This window comes from Pelodiscus sinensis, chromosome 21 (genome assembly GCF_052426305.1).
Source record: "Pelodiscus sinensis isolate ZL-2025 chromosome 21, ASM5242630v1, whole genome shotgun sequence".
NCBI classification, from domain to species: Eukaryota; Metazoa; Chordata; order Testudines; family Trionychidae; genus Pelodiscus; species Pelodiscus sinensis.
In genome coordinates, this window is record NC_143072.1 from 22,500,015 (window position 1) to 22,519,309 (window position 19,295).

Sequence of the window (19,295 nt, forward strand, 5' to 3'; positions counted from 1 at the left end):
CCTGCAAAGAGACAAACAATTCAGAGAATAACTTCGGCTTTCTACCTGCCTTTGTTTTCAGTCCCTCAAAATGTAACAGCTTGTTACTATCCATTACAACATCTTGTTTCAAGCTGGAATGATGATGAACCAACTCTAATGTGGAATATTTAAAAAATATTTTTAGGTTGTTCTTTTAACCTGCTAAACAGAAATTTACTTCTTTTTCGCCACAGGGCAGTACAAGAATCCAGTCTATGACCTTGAAGAATTCAACAGTATATTTTAGATGCAGCTTTCTCTCCAAGAAAAGTGAAAATAAATACTGAACAAACAGAAAAGGAATAAAGCTAAGCCCTGAAGCATTATACATTATCAAGATGAAGACCTAGCTTCATATATCCCCCATTCAGTTTCTCACTCTTGAAGCTGAAATGCAATACATTGGGAGCCACATGGGGAAAAAGAAAATAGCTGAATAGGGAAAGCTAAAATGGTGAAAGATAGTGGAATATGCAGCAAAAGGGAAAGAAGGAACAAAGACTGGAATAGAAGAGGAATGGAAATGGAGACTGAGGTTGAGGGAGAGGAACATTCAGTGTATACATAGGGTTGCCAGGTGTCCAGTATTGACCTGGACAGTCCAATATTTTCACTTCCTGTCCGGTAAAAAAAATTCAGAAAATACAGGACACCTAAAATGTCCAGTATTTTCTGATTTTTTTCCCTGCCAGGAGGCAAAAATACCAGACACCTGGCAACCCTATGACACACTCAGCAGCTGGTCCCAGCCCCCAGACCCTCCCGAACCTCCGCACCTCCACCTCCGGACCCCCTGCTTACCTGGATCCACAGGGAAACTCCCTTCTGGCTTGACCAAGAAAAAAAGATGGCCACCAGTAAAAAGCCTAAAGACCTGAGAAAGGAGAAGTAATGTCTTCCCTGGGTCTTAGTGCTCAACCTCTCCTCTTCCTATCCCTAGTCTGAGTCTGCACGCACTTAAAGGGGCTATGCTGTTTTAATGTTGTTTTATTTTATTTATTTATTTGCTTAATTACTCTTGGGGTCCCTTTTTTTATTATTATTCAACAATTTTGTTCCTCCCCCTTTTTTCCCCCCCCAACAGAATTTTTTTCCTGGTGGGTTTTTTTTTGGGGGGTGGGGGAAGCGGGGTTGGTATTTTTGGTTAAACCATCTGGCAACCCTATGTGTATGCAGAGCTAGATAAAAGTGAAAAGCTAGAAGTAGAATTTAAGGTGAGAACAGAAATTAAAAAAGGACAAAAAAAATATATAGAACCCCCTGAAAAATTAGAACGAAAAAGCAAGAAATAAAGTGGGAATGGGATACAGTGTACTTTAAAATGACAGTGATAAGAAAATAAAGGTTGTACATATGTTGTTTTTAATTCTGAAAATGGGTAGAACAGTAGGGAGGGAATGAGGGGAGAGTAACATGCTCTTCTATTCATACATATCCTCCCTCCAGTTATGATGTCCCTATCTTAGTTGTAAAGACGAATTGCCTTAACATTTGTACACATCATAAAAATCACATAAAATGCTTAGTTCTAATCTGCAGAGGATCAAAACTAAAACTTCACTTGACTACAGTCTTTCATTTGCACTAACAGCACAATTCTCATACACACAACTTTCCTTTCTGCATTCTTAATAAAAACTGAAGAAGAACAAAAAAGCACCTTCCAAAACTACCATGCCACACATGTGGCTAGTTCTCAACACCATGTTTTGTATTATCAGATGAAATCATCCAGGCTATTTGTCACTTTAAATTTCCAATTAGACAGTGAAAAATTACTAATTCTTGATAACCAAAAGAGCTAAAAATGCCTCCTCACCACTTCATGAAATCACCATTGCTTAGCTAACTCCTGTGAGGCAACTGATTGAGATTTTGACTCTTCTACTTGACAGTTCTCAGCAGTTAAGTGTATGTTAATAGCTATTTCTCTGCAGAACAGATGTTTTTAAATTTCATGGGTATCATAAATATTAAGATCTGTGCAGTGTATTTTAGAAAAGAGTTCTCATTAATTGTTAACATTCAATGAGGGGGATTTGGTCCTCTAGGGAGATTTAGAATATATAGAGAGTTGGAGTTTTCATGTTAGGATTTATCTAACTTCATAGTAAAACACAGTATTGTTCTAATTCTGCTAATTATGATGTGAAAGTTTATCACTATAGCCATAAAATCCTTTTCTGAAGGCCAGTTATTTTTCCCCTCTGTACATTGAAATTTCAAATGCCTTTTCAAATAAGCAATTCAGTGCAAACCAATGTATCCACTACTGATTTATTTTATTCATAAGTAACAATTCACTGGTAAAATTCAATTTAATTAGAAGTTTAATGAACTTAAATAAATCAAGAGGACAATGAAAGCTAACATACCATGATTAAACAATAATAATGTATGTGAAAAAGGCACACAACTTTCAATTCCATTATAGTCCAAATCACAAACTGAACAAAAACAGACTTTTGAATTGTTTTTTAACAAGCTGTATCAATTTTGCTCTTTGTGCTGTCTGAAAGTCCATAAGAGGCGTCAAATTTAACATTTAACTTAACTCTATTTGCAAGCAAAGTTTTTGATTCACATCTGCACTTTTGAGCCTTCTCTTGGCAAATGCCAGGATTGATGACATAGGGCAAGAGCTGGGATGCTAGCAGTCTCAGAATGCCATTGCAGAGATTTTAACTCAGTTTTATTCTAGTTTAGTTTCAGTTTAAAAACCGTTGCTGTTTAATATATTTAAGTTGTATAATTAATCCTTTAAGACCAAGTTGTTAAGAGCCCATTGTAAGCACACAATGCCCAGTGACAACAACGAGTTTCAGCTGGACTGGTTGGTCTAGAATTGTAGAGAAGCTTCACAGGAGCACATCACAACTACTGCGTGCTGTGGAAGCAATTTTCACAGCAGCTCTCTAAAGGGAGAAAATGTATCTCTCTCCTACAAACATGAGTAAGGCCAGTGGATCCATGTAGCTCAAATTCCATAAAATGGGAGCACCACAAACTATCCATTATTCCTGCTCCGTACCTAACAGCAGCTTCTGACCTGGCTCCAAGCTACTGCCATACGAGAGGGCTAGGTAGTCCCCTCTTCCCAGGGAAGCCTAAATGCCTCACCCCCAGCCTAGAGCAATGATTTAAATGAAGAAAAATAAACACGGTTAAGGACCTGAGCAACACCGGGTAAATCTTCTAGTAATATATATTTTGTAAAAGTTACCATAGGGATAATTACTCCAGCCAGGATAAGTTAGGCATTTGAGAACTCACTACTCAAAGAATTAAATGTAAGTGTAAAATAAAAATTATGAAATGTGTAGACCAGTCAAAACTAAGGCTATGTCTACACTGTGGAGCTATTTCAGGATACCGAAATAGCTATCCTGCATCTTAATGGTGTGCCCGTTATTTTGAAATATAAGAGGCTTGCTATTCCGATGTCCCCCTAAACCTCATTCCACCAGGAATAAGGGACATTTTGGAATAGCAAGTTATTTTGAAATTATGAAATAAGCTATTTTGAAATGGACTTTACATGAACTATGCAATTTTCTTAGCTCAAATTGTGTAGTTTATTTGGAGCTACGGGTGCAGTGTAGACGCACCCTAAAAGAGCACACTTTGAATGGAAAGAGAGAATCCTTAGACAGCAAGGGCAGGTTTTTCTCTGAGCTCAGACCGGCTTCCGCTCACAGTGTGTCTGTTTCAGGCCCTATCTACACACTGAAAAAAGGTCAAATTTGTTAAGTTCAACTTTTTAGCACCTGATTTTGTAAAGTAATGTAAAGTCGAAGGGCAGCGGGAACTGTGGGATAGCTATCCACAGTGCATTACTATCAAAGTCAACAATAGTGCATCCCCAGTAGGGTGGCTCTCAAACTCATGCTCACACCATGGGGAAATGCACCTTTAACTTTATAAAAAAATCAGATGCTTAAAAAAAAACAACTTCATAAATGCAACCTAATCTTGTAGTGTAGACTGGCCTGAGTGTTCGACTTGAGACTAGGGCTGGAATGACAGAGAAAGTCCCTCTTTGCCCTTTTAGCCCAGGAATGGCACATGTACAGTACAGTCATATGGAAGAGCTGTGAGGGGATGGAATATGCACGATCTGGTCAGCAACAGGAGATAGTAAGGGCTCTACCATGCTCAATGAGGATGGAATCTTCTGAGATTTTAGCTGTTGATCCATTGAGCATTTGCACACTGAAAAAAATCAGACTCTTAAAACAGAAAGGCTACGTCTAGACTGGCATGATTTTCTGCAAATGCTTTTAACGGAAAAGTTTTTCCGTTAGAAGCATTTGCGGAAAAGAGCATCTAGATTGGCATGGACGCTTTTGCGCAAAAGCACTTTTTGTGGAAAAGCGTCCGTGCCAATCTAGATGCGGTTTTGCGCAAGAAAGCCCCGATCGCCATTTTCACCATCGGGGCTTTTTTTGCGCAAAACAGTCCTGAGCTGTCTACACTGGCCCTCTTGCACAAATACATTTGCGCAAGATGGCTTTTTCCCAAATAGGAGCATCATAGTATTTGCGGAAGAACACTGACAATCTTACATCAGATCATCAGTGTTCTTGCGCAAATTCAAGTGGCCAGTGTAGACAGCTGGCAAGTTTTTCCACAAGAGCGGCCGCTTTTGCGGAAAAACTTGCCAGTCTAGACGCAGCCAAAGTGTTTGGCAACCTTAATGACAAGCCAGCCAGAGCATGGGGGAGGGAGGTTTGGTCAGCACACTTCCTTTGGCCAGCTAGAGCATGCTTACTTGGGAGACGAGGGGGGGAGGGTGAGCAGGGGTTTGCACCCTTGCAATCCACATTTATATCCCTCCCCCTCCCCACCCACACACAGAAATTCCTGCGTATGGGCCTGTACAGAGTACTGGAAAGCAGCGTTCAGTTTTAGTGATAAGTGCAGCCCTTACTTAGAGAATACAATTTATTTTAACTAGAAGACTTATCTGGCACTGCCCAGGTCCTTCGGGACAGAGAGCTGGCAGTGTGGGGGAGGATGTTGAGGGGGGCTCAGGATAGGGAATTTGGGGTGTGAAAGTGAGGATTGGGGCTGAGGAGGGGCTCAGAGGAGGCTCACCCCATCCAGCAGGACTTTTTCTCCCCTGGCTGGGGAGACCTTTTCTCCCCAACCTCCCAAACCCCATGGTTAGCAGAGGCCTTCCCCTGTCCTGGCACTGTGGCCAAGGGCCAGAAGGAGAAAGGTTTGGGGCAGGGGGGCTCCTTACTTGGTCAGGTGGCAGGTAGAGAGAGAGAGAGAGAGAGAGAGAGAGAGAGAGAGAGTGTGTGTGTGGGGGGGGGGGGGTCAGAGGGAGCCCCACCCCCAGGGGGCTGCCCCCATTGGTCACTCTGCATGTATCTCTCCCCTGTGCTCACTGCCTCCAGTGGCCACTCTCAGTACTGCATCCCTCTTCTGATCCCACAGTACTGCATCCCACTCTCAGTACTGCCCCTCCCTTTCTGTTAGTCCCAAGCTCACATGCATTCAAACTAGGAGACAGGTACATGCTGCAGTGAGTAAATAGCCTGAGTTCCTAATTTAAGTCTCCTGGGCTGTGTCTATACTATGGACATATGGAGGCACAGTTGTACTGCTGCAGCTGGGCCGCTGTACGGAGCAACTATGCCAGCAGAAGATTGCTCTGGCATAATGAATCTACGTCTCAAGTATCAGAGGGGTAGCCGTGTTAGTCTGAATCTGCAAAAGCGGCGAGGAGTCCTGTGGCACCTTATAGACTAACCGAAGTGTTGGAGCATAAGCTTTCGTGGGCAAAGACCCACTTTGTCAGATGCATGCAGGACTCCTCACCGTTTTACCTCTCAAGAGCAGTGATAGCTACATTGGCAGGAGAATGTCTCCTGCTGACAAATTACTGTCCACACTGGCACTTTTGTCAGAGTACCTTAGGTCAGTCAGAGGAGTGTTCTTTTCTCCCCATTTAACCGACAAAAAATTTGCAACAAAAATGCTAGTGCAGGAAAAGCCTTATGGTTTTAATTAGTGTGACATTAATCAAAGCAGGGTTATTTTAAATTCTATCTTGCCCATGAGTCCTTTGGGTAGAGCCCATGAATAATAATACTTCCACATGAAACTACTACTGTGGAGTGCTTCCTAATCAATTAGGAACAATAAGCTGATTAGCTACAAATACGCATATTACTCAATAAAAACAGTATGCCAAATCTGCTCTCAGACACCCATGTGCATATTCCTTTATTACTGGATTCATGGGAGCTGCATGTGAGGGTTTGAAGATAGATTTGGCTCAGTGTTAATAAATGATTAAGGGAGCTTAGGTATATAAAGCAATCCTACTGCATTATGGTTTATAAAACAAATAATAGCAGGAAGAGCATTTGTGAACTAGGTGCCCAATCATTTGTTTTCAGACCTTTCCTTTGTTCTTTGTCAATTAAAAGCATTGCCAACTCTTGTACAAGTTTTGGGAAGCTGTTTTCCTTTTGAAAGTTAGATATCATCTTTAGCTCTGATTTACTGGGCTTAGCATTATTTAAGAAGTTATATCCCATCATGTAACTTGGTGCAGCACTGAAAACTGTAAAAACCACTTGCAAACTACAGGATTCTAGTGTAAACTAATGGGAAGATGAAGGAAAAATTAAAAAGCTGCAATCAGCAAGGATCAACAGGAGCAAATCTTTGTCTGTATTAGGGTGTGGATGGTTAACCACTAAGCATCACTCTCACTGGGTGATTCTTACCAGTTATGGTTAACCAACAGTCCAGCTTGGTTGGGCCTGCTGTGCCACAGACAGGGGGCACTCCAGCCTGGCTGGAGGAACCCCTGCCCATGGCAGGCTTGGCCTGGCTGAAGCAGATTCCTATGCCGCAGACTACTCTAGTCAAGCCTGTCGTGCCACCCCATGGACGGGGGGGCCGCTCCAACTTGGCCAGGCTAGAGTGGCATATAGCCTGCATCCATTTAAGTGGTTATCCTAGTTAAAGATTAGAGCACTTCTAAGGTTCCCACTTCTGATTTAACTCAACTAATTTACCTTACCTTAGTCCTTCCTGTGCTTCTCAGCACATTGGTCTACCCACCTTCTCCTTGCTTGCTTGTCAGCTGCCATGTGACTTAAGCCTCCCATTCAACTTACATTTTTCTATTTCATTGATAATTGTATGCTTCCAAGTCATCCTAGATCTACCCCTCTTTCTTGTTGGATTTTCTGGCTTCCAACTGATAGCCATAAACAGTAGTTGGTTACGATCCATTTGTAACACATGCCTTAGCCATTGATGTCCACACTTACAAATTACTTGTGATAGAGATCTCACTTTAGCCATTTTTCTGATCTCATTGTTCATTTTTCCTTCCTCGTAGCTTACTCCTAGTATTCTCCACGAGCACTTGTGAGGAAATGCATCTAACTTCTGAGCATCTGTTTTCTTAAGTTGCCAGGTTTCACTGCTGTAGGTTGCTATGGCTACGACGATGGCTGAGTAAACACTTCGTTTTGTATGTAAAGATATGGTATTAATTTTCCACATGTTCCTAAGTTTACTGAAGGCTGTGTTCACTTTACCAATCCTTAGTCTTATTTCCTCAGAGCACCCACCATCTTGGCTTATTGTACTTCCAAGATATTTAAATCGATCTACCCTCTTTAGTTCATCATCGATTTTGATGTTTAAATCCATATCTCCAATTACCATGGTTTTATACTGACTCTCAAAGAGGATGGAGAAAGGCTGTTCTCAGTAGCGACAGATGACAGAATGAGGAGCAAATGGTCTCAAGTTTCAGTGAGGGAAGTCTAGCTTGAATATTGGGAAAAACTGTTTAAGTAGGATGGTGGTGAAGCACTAGAATGGGTTTCCTAGGGACGTGGTGGAATCTCTATCCCTAGAGGTTTTTAAGTTCCAGCTTGGCAAAGCCCTGGCTGGGATGATTTAGTTACGGTTGGTCCTGCTTTGGGCAGGGGGTTGGACTCAATGATCTCCTGAGGTCTCTTTCAACCCTATGATTCTAATCGTAGACCTATGTTCTCCATTGTTTAACTTCATATTTTCATGTTTGAAGTCCTTCCACATGAAAAGTTGAAGAGCATTGTCATCAGTGAAGTTAAATCAAAGAATCTCAAATGATTCCACCTTAAGTCATATTGATTATTCTTAGCAAAATGCAGGACAATGTAGCACTTTAAAGACTAACAAGATGGTTTATTAGATGATGAGCTTTCGTGGGCCAGACCCACTTCCTCAGATCAAATAGTGGAAGAAAGTAGTCACAACCATATATACCAAAGGATACAATTAAAAAAAATGAACAAATATGAAAAGGACAAATCACATTGCAGAACAGAAGGGGGATGCGGGGGGGTGGGAAGGGGGAGGAAGGAAGGTAAGTGTCTGTGAATTGCTGATATTAAAGGTAGGGAGAGTGGGATGTTTGTGAGTTAATGGTATTACAGGTGATAATTGGGGAAACTGTCTTGGTAATGGGTGAGAAAGTTCAAAGTCTTGTTAAGTCCTTGGTGATAAGTGTCGAATTTTAACATGAATGACATGTTAAATGACATGCCTCAGCATTTCAAAGCAGCATCGCACAGAGCTGAATCCGGGCTCCATGCGGTGCTGCCCCTTTGAAACGCCACTGTGGCATTTGAATGGGGCAGCGGCGCACAGAGCCCAGGTACAGACTTCATGCGGCACTGCCGCTTGCATTACTCCCTCTTCCCCCCCATTTCCTACGTCTGTTTGATAGAGACAGCAATGGGGCGGGAATTGACTAGTTGACTCGACTATCCGATAAGCATTTGCTTATCCGATAGTCAACTAGTCCTTAACATCCTTAGTTGTAAATCAGCTGAAGTAACAGTAATTGAAAACTTATATTACAGTTGGGAACTAACAGTATCCACATGAATATATTCTATTCTATCAAGCTTTAATTTAGTTTCACGTTGCAATCTTATGCAACTATTATTTCTCCAAAACAAATGTTAGGAATGAGGAAAGCATAACTCTTGATCATTTTGTTATTACCGGTACTCCTTTTCCTCCATTTTCAGCCTATGCCCCAATTCTCTCCTTTTCCAGAACCAAATCTAGGTGTCCCAAACTAATATTTATTATTGCAGTTGCCATCTCCTTCCTGGCAAATTACTCAGTATATAAGTTAATTCTTGTGAGGAACAGTTGTGCCTGACTTCTCAGTTTGGAAAAGAACAAACTCTGATTTTTCTGAAACACTTTTCATATCCAAGTTACCCTCACATGTTGTACAGAGTACTGCGTTTAGGACATAGCAATATAAGGAGTGTATGAGCAAACATGGAAGACATTATGTGTTCAAAATAAATGACAGTTGTGAACATTAGAATCAGCTTTAATGGGAGATACTGCATTGATCAAGATACCAGCATTATCTCCCACACTTGAAAATTAAAAATTCATGAGATCTTGGATTTCTATCTGAACAGCCACCAGAAACAGGCACTGACTGGCTCTTAGTTTAATATCCAGTTAAACTTCTACTTATGACTTATTAGATTGCTATTTAGCTTTTGAAAACTTCGAAATGTCCATCAGCTCTGGTGATCCCTATCCCCACTGTCCATATTTCTAACAAAAACTCTTCTTATTATTGATTAAAATGAGCCCAACTCCCCTTACCTCTTCACTTAATTGTAAGACTTGGTATCAGGGCTGTTCCTCATGCTGGCACTCTGAAGGTACGTATAGACTGGCAGGTTTTTCTGGGATACTTTTGGTATCCCTGAAAAACTCCGCTGTGTCCAGGGAACGTGTTTGCTCTTCCCCTTTTTTTTGTGGAAGAGCAAATGAGCTCTTCTGGGGAGCCCTGTATACCTCGTTCTAAGGTATAAGGGCTCTTCCAGAAAAGGAATCAGAGCACAATTTGCGTAGCTTTTTCCGATAAAAGAGTGTAGTCTAGACCTAGCCTGAGTGCAGAAGGTGGGGGCCCACAAGAGACCTTAAATATCTTGCCTCTAGGCTCTGCATACAAACACTCCCCCAGAGTCACAGATACACTCGCTCTAAGAAATAAACAAAAAGCTGCTACTATCAAATGATTTAAAAAAGGAGGGAACACTTGAATTCCTTCCTCGGGGTGTCATGTTATTGGATTTTAAAGTGAGCAGACAGATCACTGCTGCGCCCACGGGGGGATGTTTGCCCCAAATTCGGTACAAAGTGGACCATGTGAGGTGTCAAATGGAAACTTATGCTCTACTGATTCTATGTATGCTACTCATGTACTTGTATGATGTTTGTATGTGGAGTTACAAATATGGGCTCTGCATTGGTACTGTGAACGTTCTGTCTGAGCAATGGGCCTGGACTGCCTGTTGTAAAGGCAATGCTAATTAGCATAGCTCCAGGGACAATGACTCTCACAGTGGCCAGTACACACCTGAGGAATGCGTCTGGAAATCTGCAAACCAACCAGGGCATAAGGGCTGCTGGCATGCGAAACAGAGATAGGTCACTTGACCATGTGACCCACTCCAGCTTGGGAAACACCAGGAATGAATATAAAATGCCATGAGGTGGTCTCCATCTGGTCTTAAATCTTGCTACTGATCCCAGATTCAGCCTTGCTAGGGACAGAGAGCCGGGAAGGATTGCTGACCCATCCTGACATAGGATGTACACCCAAGACTTCTATGATAGCAGCTTGTAACATCTCTGCTAAGAGCCTACATCAAGAACTTGGTGATTGATGTACGTAATGTATTCTCCTTAACAATTTTTCTCTCAACCTTTTCTTTCTTTTATTAATAAACCTTTAGATTTTAGATTCTAAAGGATTGGCTCAGCGTGCTCTTGTGGGTAAGATCTAAAGTATAAACTGACTGAGAACTGTGGCTGGTTCTCTGGGAGTGGGAGGATCTGTTCAGAGTTGGTGAGATTGGGTTCTATAACTGCTCACCTATGTGTAAGGCCCGAGGCTGATTGTGGCACAGGGAGAGCTGCAGTGTCTGAGGGGTTTTGCTCATGAGGCTTCTGCTGGCCGGATTGGCAGCTGAAGCGCTCTGTGTGACTGGTTTGTGGCCTATTTGGGGGTATGTCTACACTACCCCCCTAGTTCGAACTAGGGGGGTAATGTATGCATACCGAACTTGCTAATGAAGCCCGGGATTTGAATTTCCCGGGCTTCATTAGCATAAAGCCGGCTCCGCCATTTTTAAAAGCCGGCTTGTTCGAACCCCGTGCCGCGCGGCTACACGCGGCACGGGCTAGATAGTTCGAACTATGTAGCCATTCCGATCTATCTGTACACCTCATTCCACGAGGCGTACAGATAGATCGGAATGGCTACATAGTTCGAACTATCTAGCCCGTGCCGTGTGTAGCCGCGCGGCACGGGGTTCGAACAAGCCGGCTTTTAAAAATGGCGGAGCCGGCTTTATGCTAATGAAGCCCGGGAAATTCAAATCCCGGGCTTCATTAGCAAGTTCGGTATGCATACATTACCCCCCTAGTTCGAACTAGGGGGGTAGTGTAGACATACCCTAGGAAAGGTCTCCAGTTGAGGGCTGTAGGTAGCCCTAGTTTTGAGCAATTTGCCCTGAGCGGACGCCCTCAGTGGTGCCCAGACCCGGCCTTGTCCATCACACAGGAATACCCAAGTTCTTTTGCCCCAAAAGAGTTTGAAAAAAGAAGAGAGAAAAAACAAGCTGCAGTCTCTGGTAGCTGACCTCTTAGTCTGAGGCACGCATACACGCACAGAGGGCCCCTGTTCTCTTCCAGGACACAAGAATCAAATAATCACCTTAAAAAAGTGATTTTTTTAACAAAAGATATACTTGATAAGGCATGCTTGATTACTAGGTGTTACACTGCAATTAAGTAAAAACAAATTTAAACACAGAATCTCTGGGAACAACTCTTACATAGTGAATTGGGGAGGAGAGGCATGGATTCACATAAAGCAGTTCAAACCAAACCACAAAAATAAAGCAAAATACCCCAATCACGACTAAATACACATTTCTCTTTGTTTACTCACGATCCCTTCCTGATTTAGTCCACTTTCATGCCCCAAATTCCTTAGAGGCATGGTAATCCTGCCCAGGTTTAAATCATTCTGTGTCTCTCAACTCCTGGCTTAACTTCCTCGCACAAAGAAATTAGGCAAGGTATCTTATACAATGCAAATTTCAGCACTGTTTCCCCATTGGTTCTTCTAGCCCCCTACCAACACCCATACTATCTACCTGAGTTTAACCCCTTAGTCACTAGGTGCTGGCCAGCACTCCTGCTATTCATCACACTTGGTATCATTTCTTACCCTTTGCCAAATTCTTTCCAATTAACAACACTAGTTCTGTGCCACATCTTGCATACATTTTCCAGATGAAAATACAAAAAGTGCATAATGCAGGAGCAATAGTGTCTTTTGCTTTGTATTCTGTCCATCTGCTAATGCAAAGCCAAATACTGATCTCTGTTAAGTCCCCTCACATCAACGGAACTACTTGTGTGCTGGATTTACCAAACAACTTAACATCTTTTTTCCTTTTTTTCACTGCCATTATGTACTGATCTGATAGTTTTGATTTTTCTCACAACACATTCCAAATCTTTCACCTGATCATTGAACTGGAAGGCCCTTGATTACAATTCCCTTGTCTATTTGTATAAATTAAACTATAGTTGCCACATGCTGGCCTGATCACCTAAACGATTCATTCTTTTCAATCCAGTTGCAAAGTATGAGCAGTATTTCTATAAACAGTGGTTTAAGTGCATTTCAATTTAAAATATTTGTCTGTATTAATTTTCTATGCTTTATAAAAGTGTTTATTACTTTATTCTCAGGCTTCTTCTAGTAGTGATTTCCACTGTCCCTAAAAGGTACATTTCAATAGTTTGCGTGTGTTATAAAATAAAACTCTCTGCTCTACACTTGAGAAGACACAAACATCAGAAAGCATACTGAGGAGCAAAGAGAAATGGCATAGGAATGAAAGAGGGCTAGGTAATAATATTTGCTTAACATACCTATTAGAACTAGGTCTCTAGAATCTATATCCACTGTGTGACCTTGCGGAACACCACATGCGTTGATATCCATTATTTCTGGACCATCTCCATTTAAAACCATCCAGTACTTGAATTCTGGATTTTGAGATGTACTATTAAGAAGCAGAAATGTCAGAATATCAAGCAAGCTATGCAGTCCTGAATTCTTGATTTGCCCTGTTACCTAAGAGGAAAAAGTTATTTAAGTGTGCTTTATTATTGTTACTTAATTTTGTTTTATGTACTTTTGGACATAGAAAATTAATTTGGAAATATAGGTATTAGAAGAGGCTTTTTTTTCCATTTGGGAGCTTGGTTTTACTGTACATGCAAAGTACTAAAATATTACCTTAAAGAACTTCTAAAACATCTTTTTGGAAACTTACATTGTAGGTCTTTGGCCCTAATTTTTAAATCACAAAGCCAAATTCTTCCTCTTATGTTTGCAACTTCCATTTACTGGAGCAAGCACTTTGCATGCAAATCTGAGGGCAGATTTTGACTTTGAAACTTTATTTCAGAAAAACCTTATGCACTGCAATTCTTTGAAGTGATTAACATACTAGAATACATGAGCCTCAAGAGTGTGACATGTTGAGGGTGTGCTCAAGACCAAAAAAAAAAAAAAGAGCATAAAATGAAGTAATACCTATACATTAATTAAAAAATGAAGCTACAGTAGTACCAAAGCTTACCTTTTTTTTAATTGTTGCATTATCAGGGATATAGTGGAGTGCATCTACATATAGATCAAATGGACAGTTTAATTATGTAAGATTTGATAATATGGTAGAGGAATTATATGGGATTCAAGATACATACAGAAAGACACTCTTGAAGCCTGATAAATATGAACAAATAGGAATTTATACTAGAATATTAATAACAATAAAATATTATATATTCTTAAGATAAGTTTTTGTTAAAAGGCATTATATTTCTATTTTTGTTAGTAATTACAAACATCAATACAATTAAGAATTTACATTATAAGTAAAATATTATTAGCAAGCAGTTCTTGATATTGGCTTTAAACATTGTCAACAGCTGTAAATTAAAGACATATGAGGATATTTTCAAAAGTAGCCCAGGTACACAGGAGCACAAATCCCATCGACTTTCATTTTTTAAAACTTTCCCCATTAGAGCATAGTATTTGCAAGTCTATAATGTGCATAATTGTGTCTGAGCAAGTTTTTTCATCTACACATTACACTGTAACGCTCTTCACCAACTTATAAGCACTTTTGAACTACTTTTACAAAAATGTGCATTTATCAGAAACAGGTCTAATTGGCTGAATGTAGAGTAGAAGTCAAATCTAGGATACCCTTACATTTAAATGTTTGCTTAAATTGTATGCTAAATTTATGATTGATTTACTTTAATTTTCTTAAAATAAATGGCAGCTAAAGGTGGTTGATACCTTGGAGGAATCAAGCCCTTCAGAGGCTGATTTCACAGCATGATGGGTATAAGCACACAGTTTAATGAACATCAGGGAAGCTCCAAAAGTTAATCCTGTCATGATCCATTTTGGTCCTGATTTAAAGCTCACATAATTCTACAATAGTATTTCCATTAATGTCATTTGGATTTATATCAACAGTCCTGGGATTCACTTCTGGTTTATGTCTTATGCTCCTAAAAGCCCCAGTGGCCAGTTGAAACCCTGAAACGAGGCTAAGAAGGAATTTCCCTCTTCCCCATGATGTATTCTGGGCTGTTTGCCCACCACTACCACTGTCTTCTTCCTGTGAAATAGCAGAGGTGGCCATGTCTGGAGATGGGACTTTAGACAGGGAGGGTCAGGGCTCCTTCTCTCCTAATCTTGTTCTGTGGCACATAATAGTTTATTCTACTGTGAGCTGAAATACTTAAGTCTCATTTTGGTTGTTGGTTTGGCACCTGGTGTTAGTGTCCTGTAATGTACAGGTCATACTACATGACTGGTGGTTTCTTCTGGCCTTAAATCCTATGACTCTCAGATCTGGCATTTAAAATTATGCAAAAAATCCTCTCCCCTCCTCCACCTTTTAACATAACAAATAAAGCCATCCTCAGGAACCTAATGATACATTCTGAAGCCACTGCTCCCTTGCCCCGAAAATACTGAAAACTAGGAAGGCAGCTTCAATACTCTTTTATGTTGACTGAATTATGATTATAGAATGTAAAAACAATTATTCAGATTCTTGGGTGGCTTTCTTCTCTATTTTATTATATTATTTTTATGTTACAAATTGTATAATTTACAGAATCTTTCTCCAAGATATTTTTTCTTGTAACTATCTAAAAATAAAACACATATACAACATAAGCAACTCTCTGGTGACTAATATTTTTGTCAGTTATCGCTTTCATTTGGCCAGTTTATTTGCAGATTTATGATCCATTGACTCTCACTGTTTGAAAATTAATACTAAATCAATACTTTGTATACATTTATTGTGGTTTTATTGTAAATTATTTTGCAATACATTGTTTGACTGAGGTTATGCAAAACTATATTGTATATAAATGAAAACATTAACCAAGCTGCAGGCATAAAAATCAGTTTAACACCCTAATACGGTAGCTTTAGAGTGAGGAAGTGTGTAGCATTTTTATGTAGCATATGGGAAAACTGCAGCATGGGACTTGTGAACATTAATTCTGCAGCTGTACTAAATCTACTGTGTCAGCCTCTGTCTATGAGCAAACCAGATTTACAAAAGTAAATTTTTTACTGCAGCACTGAATGCTGAACATGGATAACTTGGTAAAGTTCAAAAGAGAGAGACCTATTTTTTAAAAAGTAGAGAAGGATTAGATATATCTGTAGAATAATCACAGACAAATAATTCTATATGTAGAAAATTATGAGAAGTATTTAGTGTTTTGCCCATTTTTTTTTTTACCTTTAAGCAATTGTTACAACTATATTTCAGGACAATGTCAATAATCATGCAACAATAAATATAACAGGATCCAAACTATGAATGACATAAAAATATTTCTGTATACCCACGCAGAAAGGAATATACTCAGAAAGTCAAATGCTGTTAAACTATTATATCATTTAGGCTAATTTAATATAATAGCACATTGAAAAATTAATTAAAATTATTAAACAAAACCCTTCTTTAGCAGGCTTGGCTCACTGCATGGCGCCTCCCGATGGCCAGTCCTGGGAATTAGCTCTCACTGCCCAGAAGTGTCCTCTTCCAGTCAGTGTCTCACCTGGTATTGCCTGTCCCCAGCAGGACCAAGAGCCACTATGGCCCTGGAGCAAGGCATGACAAGGGCTGGCTCTGCATCCCCAGAAAGAGCGGGGGGCAGAAGGGGCAGAGCTGACAGCAGTCAGCCCCTAGCACAACTCAGATCATGGCACCCTCAGGGCTACACAGAATGGTGCACTGGCAGCAAGGCAAAGGGGCTTGGGGCTCCAGCCACAGATCCCTTTGAATTTCCAGGCCCCAGGGCAATTGACCCACCCTGGTTGGCAGGCCTGTCTGTCCCTTCACACTCTCCACCATGTTGGGAGGATCCTACATCACTCCCAGCCCACAGTGCCCCTTCCCTTGGATTCTACCCCATAGCAGCACCCACGTTCTAGAGACCCAGTTACTCCTAAGCCCACCAGTTTTCTCAGTGACTCTGCCATTCTTCATCTAGCCCCTTTCAACAGGGGCAAACTGCAGTCTGAACCAGGCACTCATCATTGGCAAGGGGTGAGTGGTCCTGCTGCCTATTCCTTCCCTGGCTGCCCCTCGGCAACCCTAGTATATCCTCAGGCCTCCCTACCAAGCCCTCAGTCTCTCCTGGCTCCCCCACCTCTGTACAAGGTAGTTTGACCTTAAGAGGCAGCTCAGTCCCTCTTCCTCCAAACCTTGGAGAAATACTGAGCTCCCTGGGGCCAGAGGCCTTTTTATTCAGCCCAGCAGGCTCTGACTGGCTGCCTCAAGCCACCCCCTTGTTGGCTGCTGCCATAGCAGTCTCCAAAGGCTGTTTAACCTCTTGTTCACCAGCGCAGGGCAACTGCAAAGGCAGACCTCCTCCTTAGGTACCTGGACGTGGATTTAGTTTAGGCAAACAAGTTTTACAATTTTTATTTTACCATCTATGTCTCATTTGCCACATCTGTAAAATGAGAATATTACTATTGTTGTGTTGGAGGAATAAAATGGAGAAAGTATCAAACCAAAGGAGAGAGTAAGAGAGGCACTTATAGCATGGTCCTTAGGGGAAAGGCAGGCTTGAAACAGTGAGCGAGGAAACTGTCCCATTTTGTTTGATACTCCTGCAAATTACCTTTGTATAATTCTTTGCAGATAAACAGGATCAAATCTCAGAAACATTTTATGAGCGGTAACAACATTTACTTATTTCCTCCTTGTAATGTTATTATCTGTTGGATGTTGGTGTCCATTTCTGCAACAGTTTATGAAACCATATTCAGACCTCAGATGGCAGGCAGAGAAGTTTGTCACACCCTTAGCAATTGCAGGATGGTGGTGGAGTGTGCATGAAGGTTATTTTTGATGTGTAACTGCTGCTTTAAGTATCAAAATGCAGAATTCAGCACTTTTTGTTCAAAAGATATCAGAAAAAGGATGTAATCAATTATTATATATAAAGTGTCAGTGATTGTTTCTGTAGTAACACTTGATCATTTAGAACCCTGATATGTGGAAAGATTGGATGAAAAAAGACACTCATGACCAGAACACTTTCCAAAATATATCAGTATACATCATGCAGTCCACTATTGGCAAGAAGCACACATCTGAATAAAGATCAAACAAGCCTTTTGACTTAAAAGTGATTACTAACACTTAGTGATTATTATTTGTATTTGATTTCTTTTAATAAGCAACACTACATTAAACAAAACTTTTTGCTATGACCAAAATTCCCAGTGATTGCAAATGTGCTTGTGATTTTTTGCAGGATCTGTAAGTTTGCTCAGATAATTTGTGAAATGTCTTTATTGCAAATACCTCTGAACAATTCAGAGTAATAAAATAAAGTCAAGTACTAAAGTAAAATAAAACAGTATGGCTAATTAACAGAAGAGAATGAGAAGGGGTTTGGGAGGCGTGGGGGTTCCGGGCAGGGGGTGGTGGTTGCAGGAGTCAGGGCAGGAGGTTGGATGGGGGCCTCAGGGCAGGGGTTATAGGATTTTGGAAAGTGGGGGGCTCAGGGCAGGGTTTGGAGTGTAAGAGTGAGGGCAGGGGGCTGGGAAGTATGGGGGAGCTCAGGGCAGTGGATGCAGGGCTCAGGGTAGATGGTGGGTAGTGCATGAGTCAGGACAGGGTGTTGGAGGCTCAGAGCAGTGGAAATAGAAATCATAAGGAGTAGCACATTTCACTTCCTTACAAGGAAACAATATTTTAATTTTGATGTATAACATTAATCTCTATTGATCTGTATTATGCATGTAATAAATAGTTTATACATTTTATTTAAACAACTCCATTTTGTTTAGGGTATTAGTCAATCTCAGCAGCTATTGATTGGCTTGTACAGTGTATTACAAAAGAGCATTTTTAAACATTTATTTAACATTAACTTAATAATTGATGTTTAAATTGTGAGCAATATTTGCTGCTTACTTCCGCAAGTAGTTCAACGAATGCTCAGTTTTCAGTAAGATCTTGTTTCTCCTTTGCCCCCAATTTCAATCCAAAATCATGAAGTTAGGGAAAGGTTCACTCTCAGTTTAACAAAAAACTGAAAAATTCCACAATTCTAAAATTATAGTACATTCCGGCAACTAACAGAATGGTTTTAGAAAAGGCCTCCAGACACTTATCTAAAACAAAAACCGTCCTTGAACTACACCATTCTTACATTTTAAAAAGCTGAGTATTTTGGAATAGGGACATTAGAGCCAGATCCTGTAAGATGCTGTACACACTCAATTCTCACTGATGTCAAAGGTAGCTGAAGCTGAGCAGGCCCTACGTATCCAACTATATTTCAGTGTCATTTTAAGACAGAAACTGAATAATAGCTACAAGAGACATTACCTTTTAATAAAGCGTTCTTCCTTTTCTTTATATAGTATGTGCCACCAGCCTCACAAAGGGATGTTGCTGGTTACATTACCTGAGGTTTATGAAAACTGGACTGAAAAGATACTCTGTAACCTTTCACTGAAGCAATCAAAGGGCAAACTGGCTCTGTCTTTCCATTGAAGCCAGTACCAACAGCTGCAGGAGATCACAGCTTTAACTAGATAATTACATGAAAAG

The 19,295-nt window shown here is 40.6% G+C and overlaps 1 protein-coding gene across 8 annotated transcripts in view; it reads right to left on the minus strand.

Annotated features, from left to right (window-relative positions):
- Positions 1 to 19,295, minus strand: part of LOC149521921 (uncharacterized) — a 60,747-nt gene that overhangs the window by 11,488 nt on the left and 29,964 nt on the right. The window contains exon 5 of one of the 8 annotated variants that reach the window (XM_089772051.1): positions 13,036 to 13,169. The exons of the other annotated variants lie outside the window; for them this stretch is intronic. Within the exon in view, the coding sequence (XP_089628177.1) occupies positions 13,036 to 13,169 (134 nt within the window). The remainder of the gene's footprint in view (positions 1 to 13,035; positions 13,170 to 19,295) is intronic. 8 annotated transcript variants of the gene reach the window in all.